The sequence below is a fragment of the Callithrix jacchus genome, chromosome 5 (genome assembly GCF_049354715.1).
Source record: "Callithrix jacchus isolate 240 chromosome 5, calJac240_pri, whole genome shotgun sequence".
Classification (NCBI taxonomy): domain Eukaryota; kingdom Metazoa; phylum Chordata; class Mammalia; order Primates; family Cebidae; genus Callithrix; species Callithrix jacchus.
Genome location: NC_133506.1, coordinates 9,961,679 through 9,981,781, shown reverse-complemented (window position 1 = coordinate 9,981,781; position 20,103 = coordinate 9,961,679). Strand labels below are relative to the sequence as shown.

At 50.0% G+C, this 20,103-nt stretch overlaps 1 protein-coding gene and 1 long non-coding RNA gene across 2 annotated transcripts in view; both read right to left on the bottom strand.

Moving 5' to 3' along the window:
* TGM6 (transglutaminase 6) overlaps nucleotides 1-6,428 on the bottom strand; it is a 34,865-nt gene extending 28,437 nt beyond the window's left edge. Inside the window, exons 1-7 of the mRNA XM_078370942.1 lie at nucleotides 6,410-6,428; nucleotides 6,181-6,354; nucleotides 5,384-5,626; nucleotides 4,528-4,646; nucleotides 3,124-3,252; nucleotides 1,439-1,616; nucleotides 740-878 (exon numbers count right to left, since the gene is read on the bottom strand). Coding sequence (XP_078227068.1) covers nucleotides 740-878; nucleotides 1,439-1,616; nucleotides 3,124-3,252; nucleotides 4,528-4,646; nucleotides 5,384-5,626; nucleotides 6,181-6,354; nucleotides 6,410-6,428 — 1,001 coding nt within the window. The remainder of the gene's footprint in view (nucleotides 1-739; nucleotides 879-1,438; nucleotides 1,617-3,123; nucleotides 3,253-4,527; nucleotides 4,647-5,383; nucleotides 5,627-6,180; nucleotides 6,355-6,409) is intronic.
* A 9,172-nt stretch (nucleotides 6,429-15,600) lies between these two features.
* On the bottom strand, nucleotides 15,601-16,580 carry LOC144582828 (uncharacterized). The gene is made up of 3 exons (XR_013536272.1): nucleotides 16,346-16,580; nucleotides 16,095-16,163; nucleotides 15,601-15,774 (listed from the first exon to the last, which is right to left on the bottom strand). It is a non-coding gene; the product is annotated as an uncharacterized LOC144582828 (long non-coding RNA).
* Nucleotides 16,581-20,103: the final 3,523 nt, after the last annotated feature.

The following is a 20,103-nucleotide window of genomic DNA, read 5'->3' as shown; positions in this document are numbered from 1 at the left end:
TTCTCCTGCCTCAGCCTCCTGAGTAGCTGGGATTACAGGCCCTCACCACCACGCCTGGCTAATTTTTGTATTTTTAGTAGGAACAGGGTTTCACTATGTTTACCAGGATGGAGTGCAATGGTGTGATTTCAGCTCACTGCAACCTCCACCTCCTGGGTTCAAGCAATTCTCCTGCCTCAGCCTCCCAAATAGCTGGGATTACAGGCATGTGCCACCACACCTGGCTAATTTTTGTATTTTTAGTAGAGATGGGGTTTTGCCATGTTGGCCAGGCTGGTCTCGAACTCCTGACATCAGGTGATTCACCCACCTTGACCTTCCAAAGTGCTGGGATTACAGGCCTGAGCCACCACACCCAGCCTAGAATGAATTTTCAAAAGCTTTATGTGATGAATTTTGTTTTAACTGAGGAAGGAGGCTGTTTCCCACCCGAGACACACAGCATAGAGAACCTCAGCTGATACAGAAGCAGGTGCCTGGAAATCCTCCCCACCTCAGGAAGCCACAGATTCCCAGAGAGAGTAGAATCAGGCGTTCAAGGCAATCAAATCTTGAGGCCCCTCCTGCCCTCTGAGTCTACATCTACTGACCTCAGACCCTACATCTCAAAAGAGGGACCACCCTATCCGCAGGGTGCCTCTCACTCCCTTCAGAGTCAGCTTAGACTCAGGAGGGCAGACACCTTGCTCCACCTGCTGGGCTTCAGGAGCCTGGGGTTTGGGCTGGGAGCGGGACCCACCACATGCTGTCTTCTGTCAGGTCCTCCAGGGTCCGCCCGAAGAAGTCCACGTATTTGTCCACACTCAGGTTCTGGTCTGTGTCGTGGGCTGAGTTGAAGTTGGACACGACCCGTGTGGCTATCCCCAAGCACCTGAGGACTGCAGAGCAGAGGCTGGGAGGCTAAGAGCAGGCAGGACCTCAGCCCCTGAGAGAGGGGCCTGGCTTCCACAGCAGGTGCCCTGGCTCGTTTGTGGCCAAAGCCCTCTGCTACCCCATCTTTGTCTGTCTGTCTACTTTGGCAGGTTGCGGGCTGAGACTCCCATCTCCACTCTCAGAAATGCCACTATCTCCTGCACATTGTCTCAAGGACTTCGGGAGACGCTGCTGCCACCCCATGTCAGTAGACAAGCTCTGAGGCTGGCAAGACCTTGGAAGCCACTTAATAGAGTCCACTCATCTTCCTGAGGGGACTGGAGGCCAAGGGGCCACAGGACTCGCCCGAGGCATTCAATGAATGAGACAGGGGTAGGACTCCTTTAAAATGAAAGATCAGATGTCATGGAAATACATTCTCTGGCTTCACTCTTCATTAGCCAGACTTGATCTCCCTGTCAATGAAGACGGATTGTAGCATATGCAAATATATGTAAATATATTTAGATATTTACATATCTAAATGTAAGGAGGGGAGGGGAGGGGCCCTTCTCTCCCAGGGTACCTGTGCACATGACTCCGGCGAAGACCCAGCACTGGCCGTACTTGACTGGCTTGTGCCTGCCCTTGAACCACTTCTGCAGAATGGCCACGCTGCCGCGCCAGTGCAGTGGGCTGGTGCCGCCGCCGTACCTGCCCTGCCACTGTCCTTGCACCACACCTTGGTCATTGTTGCTGTTCACCTGGGCAGAGGAGGGCACGGGTCCACCACCAGGCAGGGCTTCCCACTTCAGGAACCGCATCATGGTGAAATCCTCTCCAACTTTGGACCACCAGCTCAATCAGGGTCACTCTTGTTTTTTAACTGTCTGAAAATTGGGGGCATCTGTTGTCTTAAAATACCTACTTCTTGGTAGCACTTGTCATTTTCAATTATCTTCCACTTGGATACTGTGCCATAAAAATCATTACAACTTTACAGCATTTTCTACATTGAATGATCTGTTTTGGGGGACTGCTGGCGTAATAATTATAGGGATGGCTAGCATTTATTAAATGCTTATAGTGTGCCAGACACTATGCCAAGAATTTCATGCACAATCTTTTAACCTGTTGAAGTTGACAATATAGGTTTCATTATTCTCCCTTTTTTTCAGATGAGAAAACTGAGCTTCAGAAGCATTCAGTGATCTGCCCAAATCACACAGCAAGTTAGTCCAAATGGTGATCTGTGAGTCTAGGGCTTGGACTCAGGAGCATGGAGTTTAGGACTTTCAGTGTCCTCAGGGCTGTGATGCTCTGCTGTTTGGGATTGTCACTCATGTTAATTCTCTGTGCTCCAGCTGCTCTCTGAGGTCTTGAGGAATTGAGAGTATAAACAGGAGAAATATAGCTTTGTGCAATTTTGGAATCTCAAATACCCACCCACTGACCTTAACACCTCCATATGGTAGAGGGAGGTGGTGGGTCTTCCAGACACCTTTTGGGAGGAAGCACCATGGCCTGAGACCTGTGATAGCTTAAAAATGGTCATGCCTCCCAAGGAGAGGTTGGTTTATGTCCCCTCCTCTTGAGTCTGGGCTGGGCTCTGACTGCTTTGACCACTGACTATGATAATCTGATAATTTGAAGTGTTGCTGTGCCAGTTTCCAGGCCTAGGCCTTATAAGACGGGGAGCTTCCACTTCCTCTTTCTTGGAAGAATTGCTTGGGGCAGGGAGGTGGGGATACAGGAGCCACCGCTATGCATGAGACTGCCATATTGTGAGGAAGCCCAAGCTAGCCACATGGAAAGAGCGGAAAGAGTGGAAAGAGTGATAACCGGTGGATCTCAGCTGCTCCAGCCACCCCAGTCCAGGGCCTGACATGAGGGTGGGGAAGCCATTCTGGGCATTTCAGTTCCAGGAGACATGACATGGACCGGAACCTAGGAACTGCCAACCACCAGAACCAAAACCCCAGACAGAGGTCCTGTCAAACCATCCCAGACATATGCAGCCATTCAGACACCCCCAGGAGAAGCATCTTGGAGCAGAGACAAACCATTCTCATGGTGCCCTGCCCAAATTCCTAATCTAGAAAATGGTAAGTATAATAAAGGGTTGTTTTACACCACTGAGATTTGGGGTGGTTCGTTATACAACAACAGCAAATTAAAACCAGGGGTGATGGGAAGAATCACAGGGGTGGCCCTGGGGTTGGCTGGGGGGATCCTTGAGGAAGTACATGCAGGGGTGGAGGGGCTTCTCACCATGGCGCTGATGACCCTGGTGACATAGATGGGATCATGGCGGCAGGACACGTCAGTGGCTGGGTTGTCTTGGTGACTGGGGCTTCGATCCAGGATGGAGAGGCAGATGTTCAGGATGTCCTCCTCAAACTGCTCCCCAGAGATGCTGTGCTTAGAGTCACCCACATTCCAGGTCCACCCATAGCCCTCACCCAGTCAGTCACCCCATCTGTGCAGGGCAGTTTGCTTCCCCCTCCAACCACTAGGGACATCACAGAGCACCCCTAGTCTCAGAAACCCTTCCTCAAAGAGTCACCTGGGGAATCGGAAGCTCAATCTTAATCGCGTATTTCCCCTGCTCAGCAACCTCCCCTGGCTCCCGACCACCCACAGTAAAGTCTGGGCTAAAATTGGTGGTTCTTGAGCCACGTCTGCCTCACTGATACGCTCCTTTGGTCTACACGATGTTTTCAAACACATCTGAATTACTTAACAACATTTAAAAGCTGGGGGATTTTTGCATACACGTTTAGGTTTCTGGTCTCTGATAATTTGGAAGGTCTGGCAACGAAAAGTGGGTGCTGAGTAGTGGCTACCCCCTTAGATGGACTCTCAACTCTTCACTGCATCTTCCCTGCCCAGCACCCGAATCCCAAATGCTTTAAACCCCTGGCCTGCAGGGCAGTGTGCGACTCCTCAGCCTGACAGTCCAGTCTAATCTTCCATCTGGCAGGGCACCTGGAGCTGGGGCAGACAGAACTCCTCTAGCAGTCTCAGGACCCCCTACTTCCCACCTCCATGCGGCTCTGCTGCTCATGCCCCTGCCTGGGCAGATCCAGCCTCACTGTGGAGACCCAACCCCAATGTCATGCAAGCCTCCACAGCGGCTGAGGTAGAGGTTCCTTTCACCCTCTTCTGGACTCCCTTTGCTTCCATTCCCATCATTCTGACTTTTTCCTTCCTCTATTGCATCTGGCATGGGAACTACTTATCTAAGCCAGTGGCTCTCAAAGCGTGGTCCCAGGCCAGCAGCAGAATCATCTGGGAACTGGTTAGAAATGCACATTCTCAGACCTTGCCTGAGACCTACTCAGTCAGCAGCTCTGGGGGTGGGGTCCATCCCTCCTAGGATTCTGATGTATGTTCGAGTTTGAAAACCACCAGTCAGAGTTACTTATTTTTCCACAACAATACCAACCTGTTCTGTGTCCAAACTCTGTCCAAAGCACCTCCCCTTCCCCAGGACCCTGGGCAGCCCCTGGCCCATTGAATAGTACAGGAATGAATGAATGAGGGGATTTTTCTCTAAGAGTGAGCCCCCCCCCTTGTCCCTGCTGAGAAGAGTGCATAGACAAAAGGACTCCACTCCCACCGACCTCCCCATGCCCCAGCCCGTGTCCCTGTCTGGCCTGTGCCCCTGGAGACCTGCCCGTAGTTCCAGCCCTGGGCTCGGATGTGCTTCTCCACGCCTCGGAAGATTATGCCGCTGTCATTGAGCACGTACTCCTGTCTCTCCTCCTCTGAGGCCAGAAATACATCGTCCTCTGAAAAGCAGTCATCAGGCCCAGTGTGGGCTGGGGCTCTGGCCCTGCCCGCCTGGGGAAGGGGCTGCATCAGGGCTCAGCAGCAGGACAGTGCCCGGAGACTGACTGGGGCAGAAGAGGGCAAGAGGGGGCTGGCGAGCTCCTGTGTTGCCTCCCTGCCGAAACCCATCCCTCCCGGCAAGTCTTTCTCTAAACAGGGACCAATCCCAACACAGCCCAAGACTGAGGAATTTTGGGGGTCCTGACACTTTTCGGTGGTCCTCCTTGATGTTAATAGTAACCCCATATTTCTTAAATATTAATAAGAATACTGATCTTGCCACCCCTTACTAAGGTCTTACGATGTAGCTCCTATGTTACATGCGTTAGCTCTATGGATTTTCACCATAGTCCTAAGAGGTAGGCACTGTAATTTTGCTCATATCACAGATGAGGAAATTGGTAGAGGGAGCAGCTTAACAGAGCTGGGACTAAACCAAGGCAGTCTGATTCCCAAGTCCTGGCTCTTACCCACCCCTGGGCCTCTCCTGCCCGCTGGCTCCTCCAGCACAGGCTTTGAAGCACTTGCTTGTAGGTTTCTCTGACCGTTGCCTACCTCTGCCTCTGCCAAGTTCTTGCCCAGCTCTTGGCATTCAGCTTCCTGTCCTTAACCCAGCTCCCAGGCCCCCTCCAAGGGCAGGCCTGCCTCTAAGGATGTCTTTTGGAAAAATCTCTACCTTGGACTTAGCCACTCCTACCTGCGCACCATGGGTTGAAAAGGAGAATAAACTCCCCCAGCCTCCGGTTGCTGTGTTTGCGGTGAGAGGAAAGCCTGGTGCTCAGCAGGTAGCGGCCAATGACAGCATTGGGAGGGCTGGTGAGACTGACGGTCAGAGTGTTCTCCATCTGAGCCTCCTTTGCTGCTGTCCAGCCCTCACCCCCATCCAACTCCGATGTCTGGAACACAGCTTTGGTGTGGAGGGCCTCAGAAGCCCGGGGTCCTGGAGGAGAGAAGAGGGACTCAGGAGACCCCGCCCCTGGGACACCCAGCTTTAGAGAAGTGAAAAAAGCTGCAGGCCTGGAAGCCCGACCTTTACCCCCTGAACTGGGAGGCTTTGGGAGAGTGTCCTGACCAAGAGCAGGAAGACCAGTAGCAGAGTGGGGGCCCACCTCGGCTGTCCCGACACGCCAGCCACTTCCAGGCCAAGGAGAAAGTGACAGCATCCTTTGAAACCAAGTCGGCCTATGGCAGGCCAGGAAAGGAAAGAAAAGCTTGGGCTTCAAAGTGCTTGATGATTTTTCATACCCTTCCAGAACCCTGGGTGTCTGGTACACAGAGGATTCCAGAGAGGTCATCCCATCCATCCCACTGTCTGCTGGCAGCACCTCCCAACCACCCCCAGAAAGGCGCGACCAGAAGTCTCCAGGGTTCAAAGCTCAGTCTACCTACAGGAACTTGCTTCCCCCAGAGCCTGAGCAAGGTCTCAGGTTATTGGGTCATAAGACAGGGTCCTCCTGCTGCAGACCAGCAGGGGGCGCGGGCGAGCCCAGTTACCTGTCTCCACCGTGAAGATCAGGGTCTCCTCGCAGTCCGGGTCTCTGCTCAGCTCCAGTGTGAGGCTGAATGACTGGCCCCTGCGAATCACCAGCTCAGGGCAGGGGTACTCCTGGGTGTGGTGGGCAGCGCCATTCCTCAACCGCTGCCAGTCCACCTTGGTGACTCTGATCCCTGAGTGGGGAGAGGGACAGGGAGATGAGGCCACGGGTTCATTTTTCTCACTCACTCTGGGCTTGTCCTCGCATTCACTCCCTGCCAGTCATTTGTTCATCCAGCTGCTATTTATCATACACTGGCGATTATTTTTGTTCTGTCATTAAGTTCTTTTGTTTATTTATTATTTATTGAGACAGGGTCTTGCTATATTGCCCAGGCTGGAGTGCAGTGGTGAGATCTCGGCTCACAGCACCCTTTGCCTCCCGGGTTCAAGCAATTCTTGTGCCTCAGCCTCCCGAGTAGCTGGGACTACAGGAACCCACCACCATGCCTGGGTAATTTTTTTTTTGTATAGTTTTGGAGAGACGGGATTTCACCATGTTGGCAAGGCTAGTCTTGAACTCCTGACCTCAGGTGATCCGCCTGCCTTGGCCTTCCAGAGTGCTGGGATTACAGGTGTGAGGCACCACAGCCGTCCTCTTGGTCATTAAGTTCTGTAAAATCACTGCAAAGGTTGAATTAATCAGAACTGACCCATTGCTCTTAGGGAAAATAAATACAGGTTTAGGTTCCTGTGAACCTCTGGTCCCAACTTATTGATCAATTGGTCAGTATATAACCTTGTTATATGTGTGTTTCCGTTTAAAGATACATTATTTTTAATGGGTGGGCATGTGGCTCATGCCTATAATTCTAATACTTTGGGAGGCCGAGGCTGGCAGATTGCCCAAGCTCAGGAGTTTGAGACCATCACCATGGTGAAACTCCATCTCTACCAAAATATAAAAACTTAGCTGGGCGTGGTAATGTACACCTGTAATCCCAGCAACTCGGGAGGCTGAGGCAGGAGAATCACTTGAACCCAGGAGGCAGAAGTTGCAGTGAGCCAAGATTGCTCCAGCCTGCGCCATAGAGTGAGACTTTCTCTCAAAAAAAAAAAAAAAAAAAGAAAGAAAGAAAACAGAGATACATCAATATATATTGTTAATTCCTTAATATTAAACTTGTGGCCAGTATTGCTATAATTCATGCTGGCATGTTTACCTAACACGTAGTTTCCATGTAAGGCACATCACAGCCTTCCTGCTCCTGGGAGCACAAGGCAGCACTTCAGTACTATGCTCAGGGGCCATTTTAAACAGAGAAATCACCAAAAAAATTTAAAAAGCACAAAAATGCAATAAACCTAGTTTTGAATGGACAGGGAAAGGATATTCGTTCGTAGTATGAGAGCTGAAGTGAGAAGGCAGAACATTGCCTGCTCAGCTTCAGCTGGGAATGTGCATGCCAGATCAGGCAACACAATTTTTCTGTACTCTGTACACGTCTCTGAACGGCCAAGTATTTATTTGGACTTAAAAATAAATATTAGCAACGCACAAATACAGAATCCACAAGTGTTGAGGATTGACTGTGTATTCTCTATGCCAGGCTGGTGTCTGGTGCTGAGCATGTACTGGAGAACAAGATAGATGTGGGCTTGCCACAATGCATGGTGCGGTGCGACTGCATGGCTCGATGGTCAGGAGCAGGTCCTCTGGGGGAAGCTGACATGGGTTCAGATTCTGACTTGGTCATCTACTACTGGCTGAGCCACCTTCCTTTTTTTTTTTTTTTTGAGACAGAGTGTTGCTGGAGTGCAGTGGCACGATCTTGGCTCACTGCAACTTCTGCCCCCCAGGCTCAAGTGATCATCCTCCCATCTCAGCCTCCCAAATAGCTGGGACTACAGGCACATAGCACCATACCCAGCTAATTTTTTGTTATTTTTGGTAGATAAAGGGTTTCACCGTGTTGCCCAGGCTGGTCTCAAACTCCTGAGCTCAAGCAATTCACCCTGGCCTCCCAAAGTGCTGGAATTACAGGCGTGAGTTACCATTCCTGGCCCACCTTTTTTTTTGGGACCCCTGGTTTAGGGGATTTTTTTTTTTTTTTCGAGACGGAGTTTTGCTCTTGTTACCCAGGCTGGAGTGCAATGGCGCGATCTTGGCTCACCGCAACCTCCGCCTCCTGGGTTCAGGCAATTCTCCTGCCTCAGCCTCCTGAGTAGCTGGGATTACAGGCATGCGCCACCATGCCCAGCTAATTTTTTGTATTTTTAGTAGAGACGGGGTTTCACCATGTTGACCAGGATGGTCTCGATCTTTTGATCTCGTGATCCACCTGCCTCGGCCTCCCAAAGTGCTGGGATTACAGGCTTGAGCCACCGCGCCCTGCCCCTGGCCCAGCTTTTTGACCTCTCTGCATCTTAGTTCCCTGCTCTGCAGAATGGGAATAAAAATGGCTGTGGCATGATTGTTAGGATAATGGCCCGTCATTTAGAGTGCCCAGAACATGAGAGCTCAATGCGTGTTACTTATGATGTTCCAGGGGTGACACCTAAGTGGGTGAGTCCACATAACTAATTCTTGCTTTGATACATGCTGCCAGGGAGAAGGACAGGAGCTGAAAGAACAGTAACAGAAGGCTTGGCCTGGTCTGAAGGGTGACAAGCAAGCTTCCTCAAGAAGGCAGAATTGAAACTGAATCTTAAACTGGATGGGTGTCTCCAGGAGAGAGTTGAGCGATGGATCTAGTCTCAATCTAAGATCCTCTTCCTCTATTCCGGGTTCATTCATTCAAGTTCTGGGCATCATGCTGGGTGCTACAGACCCAACAGTCCATCAAATACCTACTGGCCCTGACATCAAGCAGTTGATAGCCCAGTGGGGAAGACTGGCATTAAGCAGATAGATCTCAAACATTTAGGGGCAAGCTTTGAGATGAACCCTAAGGGACAGGCATGGGGAGTCCCGAGAGCACAGAACACCTAAACTCAAGTAGTTAGATTAACAGAACTATTTGCCAGAGTACTGCAAGCAACAGCGTAAAACTCTAGGATGTGTGCACCCTTGAATTCTAGGCAGCACCTACGGCGCTTGGCAGAGAGACAGGAGGGAGCACAGTGACTTCTAAATTTGAGAGAAAGCAGATGTGAGGAGAAGGCAATGAGGCTGGAGGGGCTCATAGGGGGCAGACCACCAACAGTTGGAGTGGGATGAGGAGTCTGCCTTTGACCCAGAACCTGCAGGCAGGCTCCCTCTTCAGGGCCTTTGCACCTGCTGTTCCCACTATGTGGATTGCTCTCCCTTCAGATTCCTGCAGAACCTGCTCTTCTGCCTCCTTCTTCAAGTCTTTGCTCAAATGTCACCTTTTCAGTGGGAACTTCCCTGACCACCCCTTTGTAAATTGCAAATCATCCCTACTATTATCCCCTCCTTCTCCACGATCTTCCTCCACGGCACTTACTGACATCTTACAATGTCTTTTATTTCTTTATTTTAATTGCCTACCTTCCCTTTCAAGAATATCAACTTCGTAAGGGCAGGGAGATTTGTCTGTTTTGCTCACTGAAGAATCTTTAGTGCCTGATACTTGGAAGGTGCTCAACAAATATTTCTTAAATGTATAAATGAATGAATGGGGAAACTGAGGGCAAGAGAAGTGAAATAACTTGCCACAGGGCACACAAACAAGCAAGGGCAGGAGTGGAGTCCATGGGCATCCTGGCTTTCAGCTGTTGACCACTGGGCCAGTGGTTATACTATTTTTATTGTGATTGACATAGAAATATTTTTACACGTTCCATACTCCATATGCCTGCAAACAAATATACGTGCACAGATATAAACTGACACACAAGTTTTGTTACCATCTGCCCTCATTATGAATGATGAATACTGAGATTTGTTTTCTTTTCTGTCAAAGTTCTCTAGCCAAAGGCCACTAGGAACATACCGGCACAAGGAACAGGAAGGGCACATCGCTCATGGTAGTGAGAAAGAATGCTCAGCGCAAAGAACCACGGGGCATCTCAGGAAGAGGGTATTAGAGAGGACTTACAGGATTGCAGCTTGTGTGAGGTGGTTTTGGGGAGAGTTCAAAGAAGCAGGGCTTTGCTCCGTATTGGAGACTGCTCTTGGAATGAGGCAAGTCTGTGTCTGAGTATCTTCATAGTCCTCATGTAGAAGGTGGGAAGAATGAATCGAGGCTAGAGTCGTAAGTGGTAAAGAGGCAGCCATTATTCATCCTGGCCCAGCCATGGGGGTGTTTAGTCATTTTTGCGGCTCAGACAATGTCCATGTTTCTGTCTGTGTTCACTCAGGATACGGGGTGGCCTTGTCACTGCAGTCACAGGATGGTGTCTGATCACTTCATCATGTCTTCTGCTAACATTTCAATAAGCATTTATATACTCAAGTATGTTTAGCAAAAAATGGATTTCCTTTTATTTACTCTTTATATTATAGTTAGAATGCAATTTTAAAAAAAGTGGTGTATAGAAGTAGGTAAGTTGTGTCAATTCAATTTCAGGTTGGTGAAGAGATGCTATCAAATATTTGTTTTATTGAGAGGGTATTGGGGACAAAATAATTGATATTTTACTTATCTATTGCTTCTTAACCAATCTGTTTAACCCAGAGTTTAGCTTGGAAAAGTGACAATCATATGTTATCTTCCATGGTTTCTGTGGGTCAGGAATTTGGGCAGAGCTTTGCCGGCCAGCTCTTAATTGGAGTTTCTCATGCAGTTGCTATCATACGTCAGCTGGGATCATACTCATCTGAAGGCTTGACTAGGCAGGTATATCCACTTTAAAGGTGACTAACTTAGATGGTTGGCAAATTGATGCTGAATACAGGTTAGGGACCTTGGTTCCTTTCCGTGTGGATCTCTCCATGGGAATGCTTGATGCCTTCTGGCGTAATGCTTAGTTTCCCTTGAGCAAATGATCTCAGAGACCATAGTGGAAGATGCAATGCTTTTTTTTTTTTTTTGAGACAGAGTTTCGCTCTTGTTACCCAGGCTGGAGTGCAATGGCGCCATCTTGGCTCACCGCAACCTCCGCCTCCTGGGTTCAAGCAGTTCTCCTGCCTCAGCCTCCCGAGTAGCTGGGACGATAGGCATGCACCACCATCCCCAGCTAATTTTTCTATTTTTAATAGAGACGGGGTTTCACCATGTTGATCAGGATGGTCCCGATCTCTTGACCTTGTGATCCACCCGCCTCGGCCTCCCAAAGTGCTGGGATTACAGGTGTGAGCCACCACGCCCGGCCGATGCAATAGTTTTTATAATCTAACCTTAGAAGTTACACACTGTCACCTCCACCTTATTCTATGGGTCAAGGCAGTTACAAAGTTCTACCCAGGTTCAAAGAGAAGAAAGATGCCCCATCTCTTGCTGAAAATGTACCAATGTCCCATTGTAAAAAGAACATTGAGCTGAGATCTCTACTGATATGACTACACTGTGAAATATAATCTGCCACAGTTGAGAACCACTGAAGTTATATCACTAAGTACTCCCCACCCAAGGACACTTGTCATGCGACTCCTGGCTGTGTTTTATTTGATGCCAAGCATACAGGAAGTGTTCAGTAATTGCTGGCTAGGCCATTGTATAGGTTTTGTTTAATAAAACTTCCTATGAACCAAGCACTTTTCCAAATATTTCATAAATATTAGCTCATTTAATCTTAATAAACCATATGAGGGAGGTATTCAATATCACTGACGAGAAAACTGAGACACAGAGTCACACAGCTCCTTTGTTTTTAGAAAAAAAGTCAGATGGGGTCTTGCTATGTTGATCAGGCTGGTTTCAAACCTTGGCCTCAAGCAACCCTCCCATCTTGGCTTCACAAATTGATGGAATTACAGACATGAGCCACTGTACCTGACCCAAAGTTATACAGCCTTCTAAGTGCTGGAGCCGGCAATCTGCCTCCTGAGTCTGCGGCTTGTCTATCCCCAGGCTCTGGTACCTTTATCTTTGACCCCATAGGAGTCAGAGCCTAGAAGTCCCAGACTCTAAAATTCAACACGAACTTCACCAGAGGCATCAGAACACTGGTTTGTCTGGGCCAGTGTCTGGACAGGGCTGGTCAAATGTTTGACGTTTTAAAGATTGCAGCATCTTTGTGAAAGCTTTTGTTTAACAGCATGTGGTAGACTGTTTTCCAAAGATGGTCACAATAATATCTCCCGTCCCACATACTCTCCTTTCAATATGATGTTGATACTCCTCTCATTGAGAAGCAGGGTATGTATTCTCACCCCCTGGACCTGGAAGACTGTGGCTAAGACAGAGTGACACGTTATGACTTCTAAGACTTGATCATAAAAGTTAATACAGCTTCTTCCTGGTTCCCTGGGGTTGCTTGTTCTTAGAATCCAGCCACCATGCAATGAAGAAACCCAAATGGCCCATGGAAAAGCTCACCTGGAGAGGAACCAAGGCTTCCAACCCACAGCCCGCTGAGCTCCCAGCTGACAGACAGCACTACTTGGAAGCCATGGGACTAAGCCATCTGGCAAGTGGGTCCTCCAGCCCCCTAGGCAAGCGGCCCAGCTGATGCAGACACAAGTTGTCCCTGCTGAGCTCTGCCCAAATTGCAGGTTCTTAAGCAGGAGGATGGTTGTTGTCTGAAGCCAAGTGCTGAGGCGGTTCACTACACAGCAATTGATGACTGAAACATGGAGAGAGAGCCCAGATTCTTGTCTATATCCCAACAGCCCCCCGACTGCTCTCCACCTGTGAGCTGTCTGGGCTGGTGCTGTGGTCTCAATACTCAGGCTTGAGACTCATGGAAAAGACTAGTTTTAGCTTAGCCTAGGCCGGAAGCCCCTGCTGGCATCATGATATGGGGCTAGTGACTGAACATGTGGGTAGGAATTCACATAGCTGACACGTGTCCCAAGCTTGGGAGCCCCTACAGACCCGGCTGTGGTGAGTGAGCAAAGATTGTGCAGGACCAGTGTTCACTAGTGACCCCGTGTGGCGTGAGCTGGAACAGCAGTGCCAGGGGGCTTTCCTGTTGTTCTGCCAATTGTCTCAATGGAAAATAGAACCAAAGCTTTCACATCAAGTTAACCCCAGTCGTTTTAGGGCAGGCACAAACCTTTGAAACTCCAAAACTTTGAACTCAGATGACCTTGGTTTAGTCAGAAAACTTTGAACTCAGATGACCTTGGTTTAGTCAGAAAACTTTGAACTCAGATGACCTTGGTTTAGTCAGAAAACCCTCTCCCCCAACCAGATACCTTGGACATAGAATTGTTAAGTCTAATAGCAGAGCTGAAAGAGCCATTCGGAGCCCAGGTCTCCATTTACTGACATGGAAACTGAGACCCCGAAATAGGAGGACAGTGACTTTTTGCCTGAGGACACACTGGATTTGTAACCCGCAATTCATGTTGCTACTTCCTAAGCAATCTATGCAGGGAGACGCCAGAACAGGATGCTATTTTTTTAGTGGATGAGTCAGAAGCAGGGAGTGAGGTTGTTGGGTGGTGATTATCTCAGCCCTGGCATGCCCCTGGGCTGGATACAAAGGGAGTTAGGGATTGGATGAGGGCTGCTGGATCCTGGGTCATGAGTTCAAGCCCCATGGATCCTGCAGTTTTCCCCTTCCGTGCCACAGCCCAAAGCAGCTCCCATCGTCTGAGGCATCTGCATCCTTATCACAGATGGGCAACTGGAGGTGGGATGAGTCAGAACTGCCATTATCATCATTATCCTCAAATCTCAGAGACCATCTTCTCACAACTTCCTGCCAAGGTGCAAATTCCCTTGGCTGAATTCTTGGTGGATACTTGACCATGGTCTCAGCTTGCCATACCTCTGAGAGGTAGCTCACCTACCGCCCAATGTTAGAAAGTCCTTCCCTTTGCTGAGCCAAGCTCTTTCTTCTTTCAACTTCTCCCCATTTGTCCCGATTCTGCTCCCCATTACCCCCATAGTACACACTTCTTCCTTTGCTCCTTGATGGCTTTGCAGAAACATTACCTAGAAATCCCAACCTCCCCAGCTCCCGGCAGCTCCCCTCCCCAACTCTACACTTGCCTCATAACCCAGGCTGTCACTGTTCGAGTCCCTGTGGAATCTGTCCCTAGAGCTGCTGCTTTGGTGATCTAAGTCGTCCACACCCATCAGCATCTCACCTCCATGACCTGCCATTTGTGGGGTGATGGCCACAAATAATGGGGTCCAAGATTCTTCAGGGGGAGCTACTGGTGATTACAGCTAAGTTCTGTCCTAACCAGTGTCCTTCCCAGCCTTCGTGGGCACAGTGAGACTGACAGGCATAGGGAGAGGCTCCTTTGTATAGGGCAGCCCAAGGCGAGGTGATGTGTGTGAGATGGTTTCCAGGCCCCTTGTCAAAATAAACCCAGTATCACCCCTTCCATGTGCTCAACTCAAATTTTGCTAAGATGAAGGCTTCGGACCCTAGTCTGTGATCAGGGATGCTGTGTTTCAGTTGTTTGCTTACATATCTCTCTCCCCCCTGGACCGAGAGCTCCACGAAGGCAAGGCCTGAGTTTCCTCCTCTTTGGGTTGCTAGAGCCTGGCTCAGGGCCCAGGACATAGTAGGTGCTCAGTGAACGTTGGTTGAATGAATGAATAAATTAATGAATGTCTTTCCCCATCTCTTGACTGGGGTATGGAAAGGGGAACTGATGCTCTGCAGCGTCCTGGGCCTGCCCTCGAGGATCAGCACCACACCCTGTCAGCTGCCCACACCCCGACGGTCCACACCCCACAATCCCTCTCTCAAGCTGTCACATTCCAAAGCCTGCCTTTCCTTCTTAATTTCTTTCCTTCCACAGAGTGAGAAACAGGAGGGTGTGTGTGGCCTCTGACAGGGGCAGGCAGACAAGCCACTGACCACCCACCCCCACCCACTGCCTCTCTGAGTCTGTTTCCTTCTCTGTGAAATGACCCGGGACTCTGATGGTTTGGCTAGTTTGTGGTTTGCTGAAGCAAGTGCCTCTGATTACCCCCAAGGACTCCTGTCAGTTCTCCTCCCTACAAGACTACCTCCAGCCGCCAGAGTGTGTTGATGTGAGGACTGTCACACAGCCCCTGAGTGGGAACCAGGGAGGGGAGGGGAGAGGCAGCATCTGCTCTCGGACCCCTCCAGTTAACAGTGCACCCAAGGCCCTGAGGACAGAATGAGCAGCCTGTTGTCAGCCCTGGGGCCTTCACCCTTGGGATACGCAGGATGAGCTCCCAGCCCAGGACTGAAGGCTCACCAACTCCAGGGCTGAGGCTTTTCCCCTTGTTGGCTGTGTGGCAAGTGAGTGAACTCTGAAACTCAGTCTCCTGGTGATAATGAGGGTGATGATCGTATCCACCTCCTCATGCCGGGAGAATTAAGCAAAATAATTCACATAGAGTATTTAGACCAGTACTGGGCACATACTAGGTTCTCAGGAAATGTGAGTGTTATTATCATTATTTACACAGGACCTCCTGGCTGCCATCCCAGTGTTCTGCCGATTCATGCCACCGCGAAGCATCTACTTGGCTGCGTGGCCCTGTATCAGTTATTGAGCCTCTCTGAGGATCCGAGTTCCTTCTCTGGAACGTGGCAATAATAGTGTCTTCCTTCTAGGGTTTTGAGGAGGATTAGATGAGGTAGTAATTATAAATATGTTAATGATAAAATGCATCACTGAAACCAGGGAATTCTGAGAGTGAAAGGAGAAGCCATTAATACACACGCTAGGGCAATGGGCTTTCACCAGGAAGAATGTCTCCCTGTTCATCGGGTACGTAGCCTGATGCTGGGTCCACAGTGATGAGCTCTACAGACAGGGATTTTTACATCGTTACCTCCTTCCCCGCATCTCCCCCAATCCCTTCGGTCCTCCCCTCCCAGATTCCTACATACACGGGTTTCATGCTGTTCTCCCCTCTTTGCCTCTCACCTAAGTGACTGCATGGCCCCAACAGCCTCCAAGTGTTTTTCAGCTCATCCTGTTCAATCCCTCCCATCACTATGGAGAAACTGAGGTTCAGAGAGGGCAAGGAGCTTTTCTGAATGTCAGCATGTCATTTTCCCTGCTCAAGCATCACGGAATTTACAACCATCCTGTTGGCATTCATGGTCCTTGATAGTCTGGCCTCTCCCGTCACTCCTGGCCCTCCGACCTCCCCTTCTCCCAGCTCACTTGCTTACCAGCTGGCCTCAGAGCTCCACCTAAGAAAGAGGAGGGTCTATGTGCAGAACATTGCCTCCTGCCCACTCAGCTCTTCACCCTCCCACCCGCAGGGCCAGCTCATAGCTCATCCATCTTCCTCCTCCTGCCCTTGGGTGATACCAGAGAGCTGAGTGATACAATCCTCCTGAGTTCTTTGTCCCAGCCCAGTTGGGTTGAGCCCTGGAAGCTCTGCTGAAGCCAGTAGCATCTCTCAGACTCTGGACTGAGCCTAATTGGTTTCTAATGGGCCCCATTATGACCCGATGCTCAGTATGCATCATGGGCACCTGAGCTCCATGGCTAAATGATTAATTGGGGAGTTGCCTGGGGCTTTTCTGGGGCCACCGTCCCATCTCCCTTTCCTTCCTGGTCTTTTTGGAAGCTGCTGGCCTCTCTCTCACCAGGAGGCAGTGACCCATCGACTCCAACCCAACGTCCCAGCCAGAGCCAGCCTTATGCAGAGTATTCCACTCAATTCTTGGACTCTCTGACCTGAAAGATGATTGTAATTTAATCATGGCAAAAGGGTCTCATCTTCTTTGCCAACCCTGATCCACTGGTACTTGAAGAAATGCATTAAGCATTCCGGGGCCACATCCAGGCTCTGGAGGGAAGAGCTCTGGGGTCAATGAGGAATGTCCACCATGGATGGAGTGAGGGAAGGGGGATAGGAGGAGCTCCAGGAGGACGAATACACTTTCCATCTGATGTCTCAGTCATTGGAGCACAGATCACATAGTAGGCATGGCCTACTGCTCAGGATCCGGAAGACCCAGGGAACTGAATCCAATCCAAAACATAATCTGTTCACATAGGCGTGACAAGTCCAATGCTGACATTTCACAAAAGGAGAAACGGAGCTTCAGAGAGAGGAATGGTCACCCAGCAAGTTAGTTACAGATCTAACAATGGGCATCATCAACTTTTTCCCTTCCTCAGCAATTAACCTTGACACTGTTAAGTCTAAGTCTGATAGATTATCAAATGCCTAGGGAAGAGGGATCATCTAGGTGAGCCTTGAAAAGCAGATCTTGGAGGAACAAAGGCAGTCGATCTCCTCTGTATCCGGGCCATCAGGAAGGCAGCCCCAGCTGTGGAAACAGGCAGTCTGGGCTGTGACCTGGGGTTGGCAAGGCCTAGTCTTCAGAGCAGACCTATCCTAGGAGCCTGAAAGGCTGAGCGTGGTCAGTAATGCTATTAACCGCCAGGGGGAGATATGAAGAGGAAGCTAGATTATGATGAGGAAATTAAAATACCTGCCTTTGAAAGTTAAAAAAATATAGTTGACACACTGGGGTAGGTTGTGGGGTGGGGAGGCAGGGGAGGGATAGAGCGGGGCAGGGAGACTGAGGAGGGAAAACACTAGGAGAAATGCTTGACGTAGGCGATGGGAGGGACGGAGACTGCAAATCACCACGGCATGTGTGTACCTATGCAGCACCCCTGCGGGATGTGCGCATGTGCCCCAGAGCTTCAAGCACAATACAAACAAATAGTTGATTCATAAAACTCTCACATAATGATGAACAATTAAAACTGGCAGGCGTAGACTCAGAAACGCCCCTTGAACACCTGTGAGTGTAGGACCCCCGGTTCTGCTGGCTTGCTCGTTACTGGACCCCAGCATCTAACAAGTTCTTGTGGAGGGAATTTGCTGCTCACTATATTGAGGTTGTAGGAGATACATTTTCTTTCTTTATTTTTTTTTGAGACAGGGTATAGCTCTGTTGCCCAGGCTGGAGTGCAGTGGTGTGATCTTGGCTCACTGTATCCTCAACTTCCTAAGCTCAAGCTATCTTCCTACCTCAGCCTCCCAAATAGCTGGGACTTCAGGTGCCCACCACGCCCAGATAAGTTTTGTATTTTCTTTTGTAGAGACAGGGTTTTGCCATGTTGCCCAGGCTTGTCTCCAACTCCTGAGCTCAAGAAATCCACCCACCTCAGCCTCCCAAAGTGCTGGGATTAGAGGCGTGAGCCACCATGCCCGACTCACATTTTCTGTGGTTTACAAGTCCCCACTTGAGAAGTGTGGTGAGGAAACAACACACATGGTCTCACCAACTCCTCACAGCAGGACTGTGAGATAATTTGCATTATAATCCCCATTGCACAGATCAGAAAACAGAGGTACCAAGGGCAAATTTTCTTCCTCAAGGTCATACAGCTCTTTTCACCTCAGCCAGAGCTGCTCTTGCCTTCGAGTGCTTGGAGTGGGAATCAGGCGAGGATGTAGCCTGTGGGCGCTCTCACTTCTTCCCATCCAGGCCACAGTCCCCAGCTATGCCCGGAAATGTCTCTGGGTCCATGGAATGTGCATGGAATGCGAGAAGATTTTATTTCTTCTGCCCCTGCCTTCCTGTGCCTGCCTCCTTCCGTCCTGCGAGGCACAGGGGTGAGACCTGGCCCCATCCTAGGAGACAGTGCTTGAGCCAGCCTCTGCTATGGACTTGCTGGGTGGTCTAGGGCTGGCTTTTTTCATCCTGGGCCTCAGGAGCACACATTGAAGAGTTCATGTGTTCATGGGGGACTGTCCAGCTATAAAATCCTGGACACAGGATTTTACAATGAAGGATCACACATCATCCCACAGATCCCTGTTTCTTGAAGCCCCCCTCATGAATCCTGGTTCCCCAAAGCCCCAGGCTCTGCCCACTCACCTGCCATGCGATGGCCAGCTGGACTCCCTCTTCCTCCACACAGTGGTGTGTGCACCGTCAGGACGGTGTGGCGTGTCACAGCAGGCAGCCAGACCAATTTTAACAAGGAAAACCTTGGGACACTCCTAGGCAGGAAAGTCAGAATTCAAAAGAGGAGGCGTGGCCCTCCACCCCAGCAGTGACAGCCACGAGACACAGAATCACCAGGTAATTGCTCTGGCGTGCACCTAGAGGGGTTTACCGTGGGAGTGGCTCTGGCCAAGAGACCTTGGAAACGTGGAGTTGGGAGCAGGACTGTGGAGAAATTGAGGCTCAGAAAGATCACAAGTCTAGCAAGAAACAGAATGGGGAAGGAGAGGGAGAGTGGGAGGGAACTAGGATTTATGGTTGGCCATTTTTAGCCCTCACAACAGCCCTCAGATGAGAAAACGGAGGCTCAGTGTGAGGACCCCAAGGTACATGGTTATATCCTGCAGAGCTAGGTCAGTCTGGGGCTCCCTTTCCCCTCCTGGGTGAGACCAGGAGAATCCTGGGTGAACAGCTCCTCTCGTTCTGCAGGCATCTAAAGAGGCAGAGGTCCATAATCCTCCTTCAGGGCCGCTAGACTCCCCTAGTGGACACTAGACTCTTGAGAGGAGGTAGAGAAGAAAAAGAGGAGGGCTGACTCTGACTCACAGGCCAGACCCATCTGCCCTGACTTTGTGAGTGGCCTCCAGCCAGGAGCTTCGAGACCTGGTCGCCATGGGTGTCCCATGACCTTGGGCAAGACCTCTCCCCTCCTGGTACCTTGGTGTTTCTACTTATAAGCTAAAGGGACTGGACTCAATTATTCTTCAGGGCCATTCCAGCTCAAAGTCTACGATTCTGGGCTTGAAGATGCTGGAATTCGAGGCATCTAAAGTATTTTTGTGTAATGAAATGGGGGGATTTTATTTTCATGGGAGCTGGTGGGGTAGATTTTTTTTGTGGAGAAATGCTTTGATGGATGACTTGGGGCTATCGGAGGCTGGATGTGGCCTGGGCCAGTGAGGAATGGGAAGGGGAAGGGGGTAAAATTGAGGGAAAGATGACGAGGAGGG